General features: G+C 59.1%; 1 protein-coding gene across 1 annotated transcript; it reads right to left on the reverse strand.

The window, feature by feature from the left end:
* Positions 1-12,433: 12,433 nt before the first annotated feature.
* On the reverse strand, positions 12,434-15,168 carry IER5L (immediate early response 5 like). The gene has a single exon (XM_070597107.1). The coding sequence runs from the start codon at positions 14,941-14,943 to the stop codon at positions 13,726-13,728; it is 1,218 nt and encodes a 405-aa protein (XP_070453208.1). The 5' UTR covers positions 14,944-15,168; the 3' UTR covers positions 12,434-13,725.
* Between the last annotated feature and the right edge of the window lie 4,530 nt (positions 15,169-19,698).

The raw sequence follows: 19,698 nt of genomic DNA on the forward strand, positions 1-19,698 counted from the left end.
ACCTCTGGCCGGGAGGCAGGAGGGACAGAGGGGAGGGGAGAGCTCCTCAGGTGGATCAGGATAAAGGGCGGGAGGGAGCTCTCAGCCTGGGGTTGGCTCAGAGCCTCTCTGAGAGGGAGGCAGACATGTGGGCCGGGGCTTCTGGGAGTAAAGCACTGTGGGACCAGTGATGGGGACTCCAGAGGCCACACCCAGCGAGAGGAGGCAGCTGGGCTTCCTCAGAAAGCCTTCGGACCGGGAGAGTTGAGGTCCCCGCTGGTGACTTCTGGGAGCCAGTCCCTGCTCTCAGGACCCTGGCAGACATGGATGAGGGGCAGAATTCAACCCTGGAGTTGAGGTGCACTTTCTCCTGCCTATCGCCTGGACTGGGGGGGCTTATAAACCAAGGGACAAGTGGTTCTATTCTTCCCAATGCTTGCAGTACTGCAGGGGGTAGGTTCCTGAGTCCCTGCTTCATCCATCACCCTCCTCTGAGCTGGGGGCGTTGAGGGCACTGTGCCCAGGACCAGGGACACCAGGGACACACAAGGTCTCTAGGGCACGTGGTAGTGGAAAGGATCTGGGAATCAGGCAGACCTGTGTGACCTCAGACAAGGGCCTTCACCTCTCTGAGCCCCTCTGTTCTCTCATCTGCGAGTGTGGATGGCAGTCCAGAACCGTGACGCTGAGCTGGAGTGTCCATGGCGCCTGGCACGAAGTCGGCGCTCCATGCATGGAAAGGCGTGGGAGGTGGGTCCCTTCCCACAGGGCGGCCCACCGTGTCCCTGGCTCTTGTCTCGATGCTGTCCCCTCTGTCTGTGCCACTGCTCCAGGACACTTAGCCCCCTCTCCAGCTGGACCTTTGCTGACCTCTTGATAGATCTCTTAGCCTGGGTGTGGACAAATCCCTTTTCCCTCTGTGTTTGCTTGGGACGAGGTTGGGGCTTTTCCAAAGGACACTGCAAAGGCAGGCAGAGTGCGGACGCCTCATCCCCAGAGAACCAGAGTCCAGCCCCAGTGGGAGGCCGTGGGTAGACAGACTGCTCAGACCTCCAGTGGGGGACATTTGGGTCGGCTCTGCTGCCTGGGAAGACCCTTCTAGAGCTGCCCCCAACCTCTGCAAGGGGTGGGGAGTGTCATGGTCAAGGTGTGTGTGGGCTCTGGGGTCAGCTCTTGCACCTCCTGCTGTGTGACCTTGAGTCAGTTCCTCAACCCGTCTGGGCCCCAGTTTCCTCAGATAGAAATTGGGGTAAATAAGCACAGCCTTACGGGGTTATCGCACGACCCACAGAAGTTCACCTGACAATCTCATCTCTTCTTTACAAGCCACCCTATGGGTGGGCGTGTGGCGCCCAAGGCACAGCAAGGTGAAGACTGCCTTGGTGAGAGGTATTCACAGCTGGCCGTCGGCCCCACACAGACTTCTAACCACTGAGCTCAGTCATGGCCTCTGGGTCCTCATGGAGATTTCAGGAGGACATGAGAGGGCCTGCAGGGGGCCATGGGCACTGCAGAGGACCGGTGGGACGGCCCCAGCAGAGAGGACCCCTTGGGAAGGCTCTGAGGTGTAGCCAGGGGCTGGGCATCCATTGCTGCTGCTCCCCCAGGCCCGGCCTCCAGGCTGGACCGTGCTGGCCTGGTAAGCCCTCCGGGCTGAACGAGCTCCTTTAGGAGCTGCTTCTGCCCCATTCCATGCGAATTCCTGCACCATTGCGCCCTCATTTGCCACCACTGCTCAGGCCCCGGAAGCCGCCAGCACCCTGACCCCTGGGGATGTCCCCAGAGACCTGGGTGCGGGGGGCTCCTGAGCCCAGCCTTGCGTCTGGCCCCAGGTGAAGTGCTTAAAATGATGTCTCGCCTCTTCCTCACCATGGGCCGCCTGTGTCCCCGTTCCACAGAGGAGGAAACGGAAGCCCAGGTGGCTGGATAGGCGAGGCGTTGGTCTCTTTCCCATGGAAGCTCACGCACCTGCAGCCCCTCCCTGGGGCCCGACCTGAAGCCTCAGGGTGGCCCTGGCTGCCTTGTGCTGTCCCACCTCAGATGGCTGGGGAGCCCTCGTCCTCCCCCTGCTGGACCCGCCCCAGACCTGGGTCCTGTCTGAGAGGCTCCTCCCCACAGAGCTCGGTTTCTTTCCGGGAGGCAGGGCTGGTGCTCAAAGATGACGAAGTAGCAGGATAGCAAGGACAATGGTGACTATTCTGGGTGATGGCCACACGTGTGCCAGCCTGCAGGACAGGCTCTCCATGCTCCCTCATGGAGTCCCTCCAGCGAGCCGAGAAAGCGGCATCACCTTCCAGGTGGGGATGACGGATCGGGGCTTGGAGGTTTCAGGGACAGCCTGGGGCCACCAGCTCCTCCCGTGGGGCCAGGTGGAACCGGGTTTGTCTGACATGGGTCCTAGTGGGTCTTTCCCACTCCACGTCCAGCGATGTCACACTGGCAGCTTGAAATTGCCAAGGTGGGAGTACTTACGCCACAGAGATGGGCAAATGCTCCGACTGAACTCTGCCTCCCAATCAGTTTTCAGTATTCGAGTTGGGGACTGCCACGAGCTGACTTACACACCGCCACGTGCGAGAGAATGGACAGTAGGAGGGGTGAAACTAGGAAGACTAGCAAGCAGGTTAGAGCCGTAACCCAGGCAGCGGCGGCGTGGCTGGACCAGGAGAGCGAGAGCCGTGATGGTGACCAGAGGGTGGGTTGTGAATCTCTCCCAAAGGAGAGCTGCCAGGATTTTCCCAGGGACCAGATTTGGGTTTATGGGCAAAGAAGCAGTGGAGATGTTCTGAAGTTCTTGACCTCAGCAACTTGCTGGTTGGTGATGCCATCGACTGGATGGGAAAGACGGGGGAGAAACAGGTGCTGGGGTGGCTCTCAGGGGTCTGGGTCCAGACAGGTGAGCTCTGAGGTGCCCGGTACCCCAAGAGGAGAGGTCAAGCAGGGCCGGGCCCCCTGAGCTGCATTCAGCATAGAGGTCCCGGCTGGAGATGGAGGTGTCTGCGGGTTGATGCACAGCACGAGCTTGTCCAGGAGAAGGCGGCCAGAAGGGAGAAGGAGGCCAGAAGGGAGAAGGCGGCCAAGGCCTGAGCCAGGAGCCTCCGTGGCACGTAGAGGAAGGAGAGGAGGACCCTGCAAAGGAGACTGGGGTGATCTGAACCAGGAGAGTGGAACGAAATTGCTCCCCTGCCCAGTGGTTTCTTTCTTATTTTTTAAACTAAGCATGAAGAGTATGTAGAGAAAGGACAGCGGGGTTTGGCGGCTGTGCAGTCCTCATTCCTCTGGGAACAGAATCCCTCTTCCCTATGGAGAACCCATTGGAAGGGGTGAGGTGAGCCGACAGGCCCTCTAGTCTTAGGGATTGACACAGGCCCAGACCTGCCTCCCCCTTGGCTGTGATTGGTTCAGGGGTGAGCATGTGAGCCAGGCTGTGCCAATGAGCGCCAGCCCTGGTACTTCCTGTCAGAGCTGTTGGGAAGATACCCTTTCTGCCAGGTTTGCTAAGCTGGGCGGGTGTTGTCCTGGGGATGCTGGTGGCAGGGCCAGCTGCGTAATTGTGGGGCCCAGTGCAAAATGGAAATGCAGGGCCCCTTGCTCAAAAAAGCAGGAAACAGAGCCATTAAAGGAATACAGAATGCTTTTCCTTCCTTCCACAGACTCTCTCAACTCGACATGGTGTTTTTTATTTGCCATTTAATGTCATCCCAAGTAAAGAAAAATCAAAATTTTAAATGTTTAGCACACGTTTTATCATTCATCTTTATATTGTGCAGTATTGGTTTTAAATGCAAATATCAGAGCGTTTAAGTCATGTGCAGAATCACTGAAATTACACAATTTGTATTTTGTGGCTTGTCCCTGAGGGTGCCTTGAACTCGCCAGAGAAGATAAACGCGAGCCAGATACAGGAAGGTTGTAAGAGGAGGAGAGGGTCCCCAGGCACGTGGTGCTGCCAAGGGGGTGCTCCTGGGCTTGGGGATACGGCAGACTCTCCCAGGCCCCCCTGCCCCTGCCATGCATGCCCATGTGCATGCTCCCTCACTCCCTTGGACATGCCAGTTGCTGAATTACCCCTTCCACCGACCACCAGCCTGATGTCTTGAGCCCTGGCCCGAGGACTGGGCCTGGGGCAGTTGACCAGGCAGCTCCTCTTTCCACAGGCCGGTACCTCAGCCCAAGGCAGAGGGCTGATCCCCAAGGATCTCAGGCCACAGGTGAGGGTAGGTGAGACCCTTCCTTGCCTAGACACAGTCGCTGGTTGGCTGCAGACAGGCTGTAGTGCTGCCAACACAGGGCAGCGATGGCTGCTACCACACCCAATGACGCTGCTGGGCATGCACTCCTGACCATAACCCTCCCTGTGTCCATGCCCAGTGTGAAAGGGGGCAGTGGTCACGGGGAGGGGGAGGACAGGCAGGGCTGGGGTGCCAGGGGATAGGGTTGTGGCGACAGAAAACCTGTCCCAGGGAGTTGGGGAGGTGGCAGGAGGCAGGACGGCACGTGAGGTGAGGCTCACACCCCTCGGCGCATCATCCCATCAGCCATCGCTTAAAAACACAGATTCAAAGACAAAAGAATTATGGATTTGAAGACAGCAACTGCAGAGCATTCCACTCCAAGCATGGGGTCTTTTGAACACGGAGCCTGTGGGCTGCTCTGGTCACATGCCTGTGAGGCTAGGCCTGGCCGATGGCCATCTTGCTCCCGCCCCAGAGAAAACCTAAAAAGAGGCCAAGGAGAGGCAGCGAGCGGCCCTGATGACGTCATGTGAGCCTCACAGTCCAGCTGTGCCTGGAGCTAAGACACTATGGATTTCCTAGTTTTTGAGCCAATTAATCCCTTCTTGCCTTAAGCCAGCTTTCCTTGAGTTTCTGAGGCCCGAACAATGCAGGACTCACAGAGGTGAGAAGCCAGGCCTGGGAATCCGGACGCCCTGCTTCCTTTCCTGACAAAGAATTTTGGAACTGTCCATCCAATTGGAATGTTTGCAGGTCACTTGGAGATCTAACTGCCCCCTCCCCACATGGACCTGTTCTGTTGTCAGCCAGGTCCTTTATCTTAGGCCTCCGGTTCTTTCTCCAAACAAAGGGAAGCTTTATTCCTCAGCCTTCCCAGAGTTCTCCAGGCTGGTTGATGTGGGTGTCAAAGGAGAGCCTCCAATCCCACTCTGGGATGGTTTGTGTGTGTGTGTGTGTGTGTGTGTGCGTGTGTGTGTATGTGTGTGTGTGTATAGTGGCCTGGAGGGTGGCTGGGAGCTGGGGAATGCAAGTGGGAAGGGTGCCTGGGAATGTTCAGGAAATGGCTGGGTTGGGGGCAGGAGGGGGAGGAGTTAGAGACCCAGGGGGCTGGGGGTGGGAAAGGGCCTGACTGGGATGGCAGAGCAGGCAGGCAATCTCTCACCAACTGATTCCCCTTTACACCACTCCCCGGAACGAACAAATAGTCCACTCACCCATCCACCCACCCATCCACTCATTCATCCATCCTTCACTCGCTAGGCAGATGTCCTGTATGAAATTGTTAGACACGCACGGAGTCCATGTTGACTGGCAGGCACAGCCAGGCCCTGAAATAGCCCAACACCTTCCTGGAGATTTACCTTTTTAAAAACACGAGTGCCAATTTATGGAAAGATGAAAAAGAAAATCCAACAAAGTTCATAGGGCACTTCCTCTGTGCTCCCTCCCCAGCCCCAGAGTAAGAAGATCTTGATTGGTTTGTTCTGGAAAGGGCACATCTTCTTACTTGTTAGGTCATCAATTCTCTCAGCAGGAAAACGATCTGCCTTTTGCAGTGAAGTTATTATCCGGGCAGAGCTGACCGTGACCCTATCACAGCTCTCGTTTATTGGGCACCTGCTGTATGCCAGGTGCAGTGCTGTAGAAGGCTCCGCACACAGGTGGATACTCACGTGCATCCTCGTTTTGTAGACAAGGGACCAGAGACACGGAGAGGAGATGTGAAGAGTCCATTGTCACCTAGAAAGTGGCAGGGCCTGGTTTGTACTCAGGTCTGTGTGGCTCTGGAGCTGAGCTTGCAGCCACGAGCCTGGGCCTTGGCCGGTTGGCCCCGCTGGGGGTGGCCCTGGGAAGCCCTCTGCGCTTGGCTTTGTGCCTGCGGGTCCACATTCACGCATCTGATGTTAACAACTAACAAGGAGGGACGCTGCACAAGGAATCCTCATGCGGCCCTGGGACGACCCTCCCATCCTCCCTCTTTGCTGAGGGTCCCCGGGATGGGTGTGTCCACGGGGCTCAGTCCACCAGGAAAAGACACAGAGCCCAGACTGGCCTGGAGCCTCCGCCTGCCTGGCGCAACGGGGAAACTGGTTGGGGCAGCTGACCCAGACTGTGGTTAAACTGGTTGATTCTCTCCCTCAGCCCCCCAGGCATCCCACTGATCTGGGGAAAGGAAGGAAGTTCCTATAACACCAGTAGTCGCTACCATTTCTTGAGTGCTTGCTATGTGCCAGGCACTGTGCGAAGTCCCTGCATGGGTCGTAACTGAATCTTCCTGTCCCTGCCTTTCTTTCCGGCCCCGTCTCCTGCCGCTCTGCCCCTCGCCCTCTGCCTCAGCTGCGCCAGCCTTCTTCCGGTCCTTTGAACACATCACGTTAGCTCCTCAGTTTAGTCTTCACACTCGCTGTTCCTTCTGCCTGGAACGCTCTTCCATCTTTGTTCGTCCAGCTGGTGATACAGAGACTTAGCGCTCACCGGTGTGCGCCGCCCGTCTCCCCTTCCCTTGCAGTTAGGCGGGGCCATGGGACTAATCCTGGCCACTGGGCTGTCAGTGTGAGTGAGGAGTATCACTTCCCTTGCAGGACTCTGTGGCTCCTGAGTCCCTGAGTCACCGCAGGGAGGACGGCAGCCTAGGAGAGCTGGCCGATTTACTCACACTTTGCACGGTCAGGAAATAAATCTCCGAGATTTGGGGATTAATTGTTACCGCAGCATAGCCTACCCTGTCCTGACAAATACAGCTGACCCATTCAGGCCTCAGCTCCAACACCACCGTCTCCGATCACCAGCTCTACAGTGGGGCCAGCCTCTCCTCGCCAGTCCTCTTGAGCCCTGTTTTTATTTCCCCAGAACACTTACTGATTGTTTACTGGTTCACTTGCGCATTGTTGGTCTCCCTCACTAGAATGTGAGCGCCATGAGGGCAGGGCCCTTGTCTGTCTTGGTCATGGCTGCGTCTTCGGTGCCGGCCACAGTGCCTGGCATATAAAGCGCTCAATAAATATGAATGAATGAACACATGCATTTCTTGAATGAGTGAGTGACACAGGCAGATGACCATGCTCACAGATAGGTGTGGAATCTGATATTGCCACCTGCTTTTTTCTTGCTGTGACGGGACACCGGCCTCAGATCACGAGGAGGCTGGAAGCAAGGGTTGCTTTTTCAACTTTTAAAGCATCCACACTGGCTTAAGGCTTTGCTGCTCTCCTCTCACTCTATCTCTGCAGACGAGGGAATGTGGGCCTGCCAGGAAAATGATTCATCCCAGGTCCAAGGTAAGCCCGTGGCAGAGCCAGCACCTGCCCCTGGGTCTCCAGACTCCTGCCCCTGTGCTCTTCCTGCCGGGCTTGCCACTTCCTCTTTAGTTTCAGCCTAAGTTGCTGAAAACATTTTCCGAGCACATTTGCCTCTTCCTACCCAACCCACCAGGTAATCCTGCAACTCTGAGCCACTGGCCCTGTGACGATTGATGGCTAGGACTGGGCGGGTCTGGGACTGCGGAGAGAAGGAACAAGGCCCCTCCGGAATGCCTCCCTTGCACTGAGCCTGTCTGACACTTCCTTTAACAGAGACAGGGTGCAGGAGGGTGGGTACCGGCGAAGCCAGGCTTTCTGTTGGAGCGTTCTGTTTCCCCAGGGTCGAGCCGGCCCCAGATGGGTTGAACACAGCTGCTCCCCCTCTGCTCGGTGGCACGCTGTACATCGATTATGCCGCCTGTCACGTCACATTTGAAAATGTAGTGTTCATTTTTCCTTCCAAATAGAAAAGTGATACGCGCTCATTGTAGAAAATTTGGGACATCTAGAAAGGTATGAAGGATAAAACAAAAGTGGCCTGTAATCCGCCCACCTGGTAACAACCATTCAACATTTTTGAGCTTCTAGTCGGCCTTTGTCATCCACATATGTTAACAGGTAATGCTCTCTATTCCCCGGATGTCCCCAGACCCCACCAGCTGGGGTAGAAAAGTGGCCCCTCAGCATGGCCCCTCCCCTCCCCTCCTCTAGGCAGCACCTCCGCCTCCCCTCCAAAGCCTTTGAGTTCTACCTGGGAGGGCCTGGGACAGCCACCAACCAGCTCCAGCCAAGTTCCTCCACTTTGGCCTCCTTGAGGATGTCCACTGCCGTAAGTCCCCTGATGGTGGCCCCTGTCACCGTCTCTGCCATGGAGCCTGCTGGGAGAATCTGGCCCCCTGCCCCCGGGGGCTGCAGCCTCCCTCCCCTGGAGATTCCAGAGGGGTGAACCTGGGAGGCACTGGATGGCCCTGAAGCCTCACTGTCCTGGCTGGGAGCAAAGAGCAGTGTCCTTTCCCAGAGCTGTGTTGGCTGCACTTAATCACCCGGGCCTTGAGGCAGCCATGCCTGTGCCCTGCTGTCCCCCACCCCACAGGCAAAGGCCTCTGGTGGCTCAGCTGCAGCCCTTCTCTCTGGAGGACGTCTTGGCCTGTCACCCTCTACCACACGTTCCTGAGAAGCACACCCCTTCTCTGCCAATAAGCTTCTATTGGGGGCTACCAACCCCCTCTGACTCCGGCCACAGGTTTGGGACAGGACACAGGTTTGGGACATGACAGAGTCCTTCCCTGAGATTTTCTGAGTTGAAAATAAGAGAAGAGGACTGTCCCTCTTGGGTGGCAAAGCTGCGAGATGGGAAGTCAGGAGCTGCCCCCTACAGCTGTAGTGAGAAGTGGGTCTGCAACAGGAGAGGCGGAAGATCAAGTGCAGAGAAGGAAGTCACAGAAGACAGCAAGAGGAAGAGAGTGGGAGCATCTTGGAGATTTGTCCCTGGATCCAATCGTACCTGAAGCCAGCTGCACCTTGCCCACTGCACAGTTTACTGCCAGGAGCCAAGAAATCAACCTGAAGCCCAAGCTGGTTCCAGTTGGGTTGCTCTCCCCTACCACAGGAGTCCTGACAAATACCAGGAAAAGGTCATTCCCTGCCCTGGGTGGAGTGGGACACAGACATCATTGTCCTGTGTGTCTCTCCATCCCTTGTCCCTGGGACCCAGAGCATGAATCATTGTGTTTGTATGTGTGTGTGTGTGCTCCCAACCAGCTAGTTCAGGCTGACCACATCCCAGAACCAGTGTAGGCTCAGCTGGAACTTATCAATATCACTATTTAGACGACATCAGGGTCATTTGCCAGCTCGCATTGTAATATGTTATAAGTTCTTCCCCACTAGACTGCGAACTCCAACAGGAAGACGGGCCACTTCTTAGTCGTGTGACTTCGGGCAAGTTTCCTCATTTCTAAAACAAGAATGCTAATAGTATGTATTTCACAGAGTGGCTGGGAAAATTAAATGAGTGAATCCATACAGAGGGACTTGCTGTTCTTCTGTTTGCTATTATTTTTCACAATGGTCAGCTCAGTGCTTTGCACAGGCTAGGCACCAAGTGGGCGGTCTGTCAATGTGTGTCCAGTGAATGTAGATGCAGAAAGACACAGCTCCTGTTGTGCACGCCCTGCACCAGAGGGATATTCATAGACACACACACACACACACACACACATCTGAGTGCATCATAGAAGCACTGAGATCTTAGCACCCTGCACAGTGGCCCTCCTGGGAGCCTGGGGCATCCCCAGCCCCCCGGCTTGTGTGGAGGGCAGCCTGCAGCTCTCGGAGGATCTGTGCTGTCATCCCGGCAGCTCCATGTTGCTGGGAACGCAGCTTAGAGTCTGGCTCAGCCCTACACCACGTATCAAGGGCAGCAGGACCTGCGGTGTTCTAGGAGCTGGAGGAAGAGTGTGCATGTGTGTGCGTGCGCGTGCACGTGCTGGTGAACCTGGGGGGACGAGGGACTTGCTGGATCTCTCGCTTCCAGAGCTGCTGTTTTCTGGAAGCTCCCCCTCATCACTCCCTGGGTCCCTCAATCTCTTCTGATCTCCCTACGTCCCCAAGCAGCACCCCCAAGTCCTGCCTGGGGGCTCTTGTGGGGTCTGGCTTGGTGTTTTTACTGGAGAGAGAGGGGCTTGTCTGTGGACCTGGGTCTGTAGACTCCTGGGCTGCCTGCCTGGCCCCTCCCCTCCTTCGGAGGACCCTCACAGTCAGCGCCCCCACCCCAAGCCTTTCAGTCGCGCTGTGCCTGGGAGTTCTAGTCTCTCAGGATGCTCTGGGCAGGCTGTGCCAGTACTCCGGGGCTTGAGCAGAGTGATGATGCTACCTAGGGTGTCTCGTGTTGGAGAGAGTGTGTTGGGCCGGGTGTGGCCCTCAGGGTGGTGTGCAGTGTGATACCAGGGTGGTGCTTGTGTTACTGTTTTGTGTGGAATGTCTTAACGTGAGATGTGGATGGCCAGTAAGTTGTGTTTTGGGTCACTGCACATGATGCTCAGGGCATTAACCTTTTGTGTGGCTGCCCTGGGCCCTGAAAAGATAAGAACGGGGAAGGGCATCTCTCCTCTGGGTGCTCCCAGAACCCTCCATCGCTATCCCTCGGTTTCACCAGCTCCCAACGTGCCTCAGGCTCTTGGCGCAGCTGAAGCTCAGAAAACCTGGCAGAGGGGAGGAGAACCCTGGTCCGCGGTCCTGCAGGGTTTAGAGCTTCTATTTCGCAGCCCACCGCCCACACTCCTTTGCTGTAGGGATCCGGGGGGGCGGGCGGGGGTTCCCAAGCTCGGGTCTGCACTCCCAACAAAGGCGGCCGACCACGTGCCCTCTCCTCGACGCAGGCCTGGCGTGGGGACGCACGCTGTCCCCCGGCTCCGGCTCCAGCCAGGGCTGGATCCCGACGCGGCGTGGCGCCCCAGGTGGGCGCGGAGCGGCCCCCAGCAGCCCGGCCGCCCCCGGCTGTGCCTCGCCCACTGCCAGCCGCAGCCGCTGCAGCGTCCTGGAAGCAGCGCTAGGGGGAGCTCTGGCAACTGGCTTGGTGGATTGAATCAAAACGGTGCATCAAACAGCGACTCCGTGGACTTGCGGGGAAAAAACCGGGAGGGGGGAGACACGCCGTTCACCCTCCTCAGCAGCTCGACTCTTCCCGTGGGAGGCCGAGAAAACAGCCTGAGGGGGTGAAGGTGCCTTTCCTCCCTGTAACTCACGCCTCCATAACCTCCCTCTTCCCCCACCTCCATCGCGGACCTTCGCTGACCCCCGGGCTCCGGAGTGTCCCCGAGAACTTCGCCTCGCTCGACACCGGGACTCAGAGCCGAGCGGACCCCTGGGACTGGCCTGCGTCCGCCTCTCCGAGTCTGGGGTGGGGGCTTCTCGGTGACAGCCCCTCCTCTCGCTGCGGGAGGCGTGAGGGCTGGGGCGAGGGGCGTGAGTCGTCCAGTGGGGTGGTTCTTGCAGAAACGGGGAGCGCAGGGGCGAGAAAGAGAGCGAGAGAGCACTGGGGAGACAGCCAGAGCCAGAGAGACACCGAGAGACATTATCAAACAGAGAGCAAGCTGCCACTTTGCTTTTTTTTCCTCTCTTTTTTTTCAGCCTTTCTTTCCTATCCTCTCTTTGCAAGGCTGGAACCACCCGCGCGCCCCCAGGCCCGAGCCGCGGCTCCAGATGTGAATTCGGTTCCAGTGGGGAGAACGCGAGCTTCCTCGGGCCCTTGGCACATTCTCCCACTCTGAGGTCATTCCGTAGGTGGTCAGAGGGGAGAGCGCGCCTGGAGCCTTCCTGCCTCCATCCACTGGGGAGGGAAGAGAGGCAGGCGGAGGGAGGGGAGAGGGAGAGGGGAGGGGCGGGAGGAGGGAGGGAGACGCCGCCAGCACACCACCAAGTGGCACCGAGCAGTGATAACAAACTCAACTTAAAAAAAAAAAAAGGAAAAGGAAAAAACTTCCCCAAGTTGCAGCCTGAGACGTGCGGACGTGCCGGGCGGGGAGTGTGGGTGGCCCAGAAGCCCCCGGCGTCCCCCGGCTGCTTTCCCCCGCCGCAGAGAGCTCAGACTTGAGGCCGACCAGGCTCTGCGCCCTGGCTGAGCAGGAAATGTGCTGGAGGCTGGCTCGGCTTCCTGCTGGAGACGCCGGGGGCGGACGGTTCCCGACGAGAGCCGGCTCCTCTGGGGAAGGGGGCCCGGGAGGCGGGCGGCACCGGCTTCATCCCCAGCAACAAACATCCCCTCCTCGATCCCGCTCCCACCCCGGCCCTGCGGATGTGGGCAGATCCCGCCCGCCCAGGCCCAGGAAAGCTGGGGTTTGAATGGGGGTAGGGGTCTCTTCCCACCGCCCCTACCTTCCCGCCACCTCTAGGCCGACTTGAAAACAACGCACCACCATCCTCTATAATGGACTTTTTATTAAGATTATAAATTTAAACAAATAATCTGAACAGTTTTACCCGGTGATATACAATTCAGTATGCACAAAAATACAGGAGAATGAGGGAGAGTGTCAAGAGAGGGAAGGTTGGCAACTTGTTTTGGAGTCCACATGGTGCTGATGGCAGAGAACCAGAGGGGCTGCGAAGGAACCCCACCTTTTTACAACAAAAGGCTTTAAATTAAACAAAATCTATCGAGCTGAAGACACAGGACGGGGTTCTCAGTGGCTCGAACAATGCTGGTTTCATGAAATGCAACCGAAGGCTGAACCAGGACCGTGCAACTTAGAAGCACGCACACAAACACCACATCTGACCAGGAACTTAGTGAAAAGTCTCCAACGCCGTCGGCGGTCCCTGCCCCTCCCTCCCTCCCTCGGGGCCGCCGGGGATCCAGGTGAAGGAATCGACTTCCTTTTTTGTTTAGTGAGGACCGCAGTGCTGGGCATGATGGGAAATGTAGTCCGCGGTGCCCGCCCCCCACCCCTTCCCCAAACAGTGTCCGAGAGTGTCGGGGTGTCGGGCGCCAACCCCGAATCCGGGAGATGGGTGGAGGAGGGGAGGAGAACGGAGCCAGAGGGGCGGGGAGGGGAGGGGTTCAAGACACCCGCCCCGGGAAGAAAAGAAAAAAAAGTTGAAGTGTTTTCATTTCTGCCTTCTCATTTTGAGAACTTTGGAGGCCGCCCCCAGAGAGGAAATGTGACCCAAACGTCCCTTTCGGAGATAGAGTTTGCCTTTGTTTTTGCTCAGGATTTCACAAGACCTATTCCTCACCCCACGGAGGGACTCGCAAGAACGGAGCGCCGGGCTTCCTGGGTCTGACAACTGATTGGAATCGGCGTCCTGGGCCCCGCGCCCTCCTGCTCTGCGCCCCCGGCGCGCCCCGGTGGCCCAGGCGCCCTGCTTCGCCCCCAGCTGCCCGGCACCTCCTCCAGGCAGCAGCCCTCCCTCACGTGGCTGGCTCCTCGCTAAACACCACTGCAATCACTACAATAAAAAGAAAAAAAGAGTAGGAGAAACACAAAGCATACTTAAATAGGCGCTTTTTCTCTCTGCAAAAATAAAGTCCAAGATCTTAGATTTCTTTTTTTATTTTACAATTTATAAAACATCAGCCGCCTCCCCCTACTCGCCCCCGGCTCAGCCCCGAGTGGCCGGGCGCCCGTTCGTTCCTTCCTCTCGCCCCTTGGCCGAGTCTTTGTCTGGCCCCAGCCCCGCGGGGCCCCGGGTCCCCGTGCCCTCGGGGGTCCCTAGAAGGCGACAATGGCTCGAGTCCAGGCGCCGAGGCTGGCGAGCGCCTGCTTGGCGCACAGCTGCCCGTTGAGCGGCGGCGGCTGCTCCGAGGAGTCCGGCTGTCGGCTCACCAGCCCAGAGAAGCCCGAGCCAAAGATGGAGATCAAGTTTGAGATGTTGGACGCGTCCGGGGACGAGTCCGGGCAGAAGTCCTCGAAGCGGGCGCGCTTGCAGGGGGCGAACGGGGCGCCCCCGGGGGGCTCGGCCCCCAGGTCGCCCGCGTCCTCGTCGTCGTCGTCGTCCTCTTCCTGGCCAGGGTAGTACTTGCGCTTGCAGCCGGCGGCGGACGCCAGGCCTGGACCCGGGGCGCCCTGGCCACAGCAGGGACAGTGGGCGGAGGCGCAGCAGTCCTGGTGCAAGTAGCCGTTTTCCACCGTGGTCACCACGTGAGTGTCCAGGTCCAGCACAGTGGTCTGGCTGCTGCAGTGCACGCCGAAGTCCGAGGGGGTCGGGTACGCGCCCCGGTAGAAGCCGGGGGAGGAGGCGGGGGCCGGGGAGGCGGGCGGGGAGGCGGCGGCAGCGGCCTGAGGGGCGGCCCCTGGGGGCGCGGAGGGCGCGGAGCAGGCGGCAGAGGCGCGAGGGTCCCGCGGGCAGAGAGCGGAGGGCGCCGGCGGCGGCAGCGGCACAGGACCCGGCTGCAGCGGCTCCAAGGGCTGCCCGCGGTGGGGCGCGCCGTGCGGCGGCTGGAGCGCGGCGCACCCGGGCAGCTCCGAGAGCGCCCCCGCGCCGCCCGCGGGCGCCCCGGCCGCCGCTGCCGCGCAGCCCCTGGGTGCCGGGTGCTGGTGCTGGTGCAGCTGCTGCTGGAGGTGCAGCTGGTGGAGCTGGTGGAGCTGGTGCAGCTGGTGCCGGGCTGCCGGCTCGCGCGCCTCCGCGTCCCCGCTGCCGCCAAGTTGCAGCGGGCCGAAGTCGGCCGCGCTGGCCGGCATGCCCGGCGCCGCGTACGCGAGGTGCTGGTGCTGGTGGTGGGGCGGCTGCTGCTGTTGCTGCTGCTGCTGCTGCTGGCGCCGGTAGAGCTCGGCGTAGCGCTCGCTCAGGTAGAGCTGGCGCGCGTTGCGGAGCACGTAGGACACCAGGAGGTTCTTGTGCAGCTTGATGCCGCCGCGCTGGGTCCGGGAGCTGTGGATCTTGCGCAGGGAGATGCTGATCAGGCTCTGGGCGTCCAGGGCGCACTCCATGCTCCCGCGGAGACGGCGGCGGCGGAGCAGCCGCGGCCGCTGCTGCTGCTAATACTGCTGCTGTTTCGCCCTCCAGCCGGCCGCGGGGCGCGCCGGACAGAAGGAACGGAGCCCGGGTCAGCGGGTCGGCTGCGCTCCGAGAGGAGCCGCCACCACGCGCTGCGCGCCACCCGCGGGCTCGTGCTCCCCAGACGGCGCCAAAGCAATGAGCCTCGGCCGGCCCCGGCCCCAGCTATTTAGCCGGGCGTCCGGGCCCCGCCCCACACCTTATGAGCCAATAGGAGTGCCGAGAGCCTCCCGAGTGACAGGCGCTGCCCGCCCCGGGGCCACTAGGCTGGCCAATCAGACCAAGGCGGTTCCTTTGTGCTATTCAAATACCGAACGGACCCCGGGCCTCCAACGCCGCCGCTGCCTCGAATGTTCTCCTGGGGCTGCCGCGCCGCGCGGGACTCGGAGCCGCTGGGGCCGCTCCCTGCAGCACGGGTCGCCCCGCAGCCGACACGTTGGAGGCCGCGGCCGCCCTCGGCCTGCGTCCTGGGAGCCGGTGGTCGGCTCACCTGCGGGCGGCGGCCGCGGCTCCTCCCCCTTCCGCACGGCTGGGCCTCACCTGCGGCAGGTGCGCGCCGCTCCGCACACCCGCCGCGCGCCTCCTCCTTTCCCACCTGGCGCCCCCGGGTGGCCTGCGGGACCCAAGGCCTTTGCAGGAGACTAGTGGCGCTGCCGGCCTGACCAGGGGGACCCTCAAAGGAGAGAGGTTTGGAGGCACCCTCGACCTCAGAGAATGTTTGGCCTAACTCCCTGACTGGCCGAGAGGCCTCAGGGAATACTTGGGGAAGAGCCATCCTTCCCATCTGTCTGACGGGAAAACCCCAAACCTCCTGCCTTTTGGTCGTTTCTGATGGAGGAGGTTCCGAAGCATGCTGCAGAGAGTGCGTGAGCCCTGGACCCAGCTGAGGGCCAGAGCGGCTGTGAGGACCGACACCAGGTGTCCTAATCGTCGGCTCCGTAACCTTTCCTTTCCTTCCTAACTAATAATAATGACAATAGGGACTATCATTATGTTCCTAGCATGGGGCGGGCCCTTGCCGGGAACGCCCTGAATCCCTCACTGTGAGAGCTTGCAGAGCGGGGACCCGAGTCTCTGGGAAGTGGGGTGACTCCTGGGGGATCACACAGCCCCGAGGGGGTGGGGCCGGGATCTGTGCCGAGACTGTGAGCCCCAGACGGGAGGCGAATACCACGGGCCGAGGAACTCGCCAACTTCATTTTTGTTGACACTGTTTGCTTTCGTGTCCTGAACCGTTCATGGGCCACCCGCTCCCAGCTGCGGACTGAGAGAACTGGAGAACGGAGGGACAGACTTGCGATCTCGGGGCTCTCCATCCGGACTAGGAGGTCTAAAAAGACGGTGACTGCTCCTCTGGGAGGGGTGTCCAAGGGCCGGGGAGTGGAGAAGGTGGCTCCTTGAGGTGGTCAGGAAGTTTGCCTGAGGAGGGGGCCCTTGAGTTGGTCCTTGAAGGAGGAACAGACTTCACAGAGACTGTGGTAGCCAGGCCGGCCTTGTGGGGATGGGGTGCGGGGTGGTCCCAGGAGCAAACTGCCTGCTGTTTCACCCCCCCCCCCCGCCCGGGGTTTCTTCTGAGTCTCCTCTCTCCTTGAGCCCGTTGTCCTCAGCATCGACTTCTTGAGGGGAGTGAAGACTCAGCCAGCCCATCCTGCGGTTTCTGGGTCTCCCTTCAGTCTGAAGAATTCTCCAGATTTGTTTCCTCAAACAATTTCTCAGCATCTACTCAGGGCCAAGCATTAAGGGTGAAAACAAGGTTAAGGAGCATTTACCCTGTTTTTCAGATGAGGAAACTGAGGCACTGACAGTGGCAGGGACTTGCCTGAGGTCCCACAACTCCGGCCCCTGTCCTTTCCATGCCGGCTACCAACAACCTCAGACTAGTCCAAGCTCTGTGACCAGTTGCACCTCTCCCTGCCTCAACCCAGAGAAGCCAGGATTGACATTTTAGGGGGACTGCAGAGAAAGGGCATCCTACTTCCGTCCTCTTGGTGATCTGGTGGTAGGGACGCCCAAGAGTGGAACTTGCCCGTGTGCTAACACCTGCAGGAATAAGAATATACAGCCCCGCACTTCCCTGGGGCCTGTCTTACAGACACACGGAGGCTTCACTTATTTATTTCTGAAGTCCACTGTTGAGACATCACTAGCAGGTGGAGGGAAGCAGGAGGTCCCCTCTGGCTTTACAGCTCTGAGGACTCGGTGTGCAGCAGTCGAATCTGAGACCCATGGTGTCTGGCCCGTGGCAAGAGCCCAAGAATGTATTATGAATGCTGAGTTTGGGCCTTCATGCTGTCCTTGCCCAGAATTTATTGAGGGAAACTAAGACTTCGGGTTTATGTGTCTTGCTCGAGGTCACACAGCCAAGAAGGGGTGGAGGCAGGATTTGAACCCAGGGCTGTTTCCAGGTCTGGAACTCGCTCTAGGTTCCTTGAAATCGGCTGCTTGCTTCTGCCGTTGGTGGATCTGAGTCCAGTTCTCAAAGCTCAGCTCAGGGTGATTGTGACCTTGATTTGGTTGACATCCCACCACTGTCCTGCCAACGGCTCTGAGACCAGGGCCGGCAGGAGTCCACAAAGAAGCAAATATCTGTCGCAGCCTCAGCTCATCACTGACAGCCATTCTCAGAGCTGCACCCCACGACAGGGCTCGGGGGGCCCAGATGGGGAGCCGGTGTGGGTATGGAAGTGGATTCTCTAGCCACGGGGTGGGGACAGGGGAGCCAGGCCCCTCACTTGGGCAGCTCCCCTCGGCACTTCCCAGGCCCCTGCTCAGCCTCTGCCACGAGGTGAGTTGGGTTCTGCTAAGGCTCTTTCACTCCCCGGGGCTAGCGGAGAAGTGGTCAGCCCCAGCTGCATGGCCCCGTTCTTCAGGCCCTCTTGTCTGGGGCCTACAGTCCCTGGGTCTCCCCTCCTTCTCAAGAATCGAGAGGGGCAAGTGGGGAAGCCTAAGCAGTTGTCTAGCTTAATAAAAACCCTTGATCTTTTTGGGGGTGGCCTGCGAGGGGGGGTTGCCGCAGCTGTTGTACGAAAACACTTGCCGAAGGAGACCCTGGAACAGCTGAGCTCTTTGGTGCCCTGGGAGCAGTGAAGCTTGGGGGCACACAGTAGGAATTCACAAATGTTTGCAGGATGGGTGGGTCGCACACGAGGCTTCTGTTCGGATGCAGAATGGCTCAGAGCAGGGTACCACAGACTGTCCCAGGCAGCAAGTGTGTACGTGTGTGTATGAGTCTCAGTGTGCACATGTGTGGGGAGGGGTGGCCCTCGGATCTGCGCCCTGCACTGGGGGCCAGGTCGGAGTGAGACGGGCTGCTTGGGGTGCGGGGCTGGCCCTATTTGTCTGGGCACCTGAGAAAGGTGGGGGTGCTTACCTTTCCTCCTGGAGCTGGGGGATGACATGTGGCCTGGAGTCATTGCTCCCTGGAGGGAGTTAATTAATGCCTAAATATTTACTGAGGGTCTGCGGGCACAGTGTGGAGCAGCGCAGAGAACCGATGTGGACCTGGGCTCCTGTCAAACCCCAGGTGGTGTCCGTGCCACACCAGAGCAGTTAACACCTTGAAAATGGCACATATGCTTTGTGGGCAACTTTTTGTCACCCGGCTTGGAGGAGGGAGCCACAGCTAGGAAGGTTCTCGGTGAGCAGTGGGATTTGTCCGGTGGGCTCCAGGGACTGGCCTGGGGAGGAGGGTGCAGAGGCAAGAAGCTTAATTGAGGCTATTCTGTTAGGGGGAGGAGAGAGGGGGAGAGAGATTTGAATTCGTGTATTCATTCATTTGTTCCTTTGCCCAACAGACAGTTCCAGAACCCTCCTCTGGTATCCCCACAGATGGGTCAGGGAACCAGACGTGATCCTGCCCTCAGGAGCCCATGATTCAGAGGGAAGCAGACAGAATGAATAGACTGGATGATACAGAGGGATAAGTCTGTGATAGGAAGGAGGACGGGGCTGGAGGAGGGCAGGGGGAATCCAGGGCTGGTCCGGGAAGGCTTCCTGCAGGAGGCTGTGACTTGGAGGCCAAGGAGGGGAAGGGGCCTTCCATCAGAGAGAACACCCAGGGCCCAGCCAAGGGCCTGGTACACAGCAGGCACTCAATACATACCGTGGAATAAATCAGTCAATGAATGCAAGTATGCAGACGATGCTGTTAGAGTCGGAAGGGCCCCAGAGACCAGGCTGCCCTGACTTCTGATTTCCAGGTGGGTAAACTGAGGTCCAGAGTGGAGGAGGGGTGTGCTGAGGGTGTCAGCCTGGAGCTGGGGCTGGAACCCAGATGTCCCACCTCCTGGTCCAGCCTCTGGCTGCCACAGCTCACTGTCTCTGTGGCTTGGAGTGGGTGTTGCTCCATGAGGACTGAGACTGGGGACTGCGGGCAGTGGGCAGAGAAGGCGGTGGGTCACTGTGGAGTCCTCTCCAAGGCCATGGTGCCTGTGGTGCTTGGATGTGGGGGCCCTGTGCTGCACCCCAAGAAGGCTGTTCTCTGGCCAGTGGGTGCTGGGGAGCTTATCTGGAGTCTCAGAGTCCAGGCAGGTCCCACATCCCGCCCTGCCCAACTGGCACCTTGTCACCATCCCAGGTGGAGGTTAATGACCCACTAATGTCTGTGCTTGCCCAGCATGGTCCTGGCAACAGGCTCAGGGCCCAGAAAGACCTGGTGGGCCCTGGCTTCGAGGTCCTTGAATGTAATG

The sequence above is a fragment of the Equus przewalskii genome, chromosome 26, assembly GCF_037783145.1.
Source record: "Equus przewalskii isolate Varuska chromosome 26, EquPr2, whole genome shotgun sequence".
NCBI lineage: Eukaryota > Metazoa > Chordata > Mammalia > Perissodactyla > Equidae > Equus > Equus przewalskii.

What these genes read in the sequence shown, in the direction of transcription:
- IER5L (XM_070597107.1), bottom strand. Translation starts at nt 14,943, where the DNA reads ATGGAGTGCGCCCTGGACGCCCAGAGCCTGATCAGCATCTCCCTGCGC.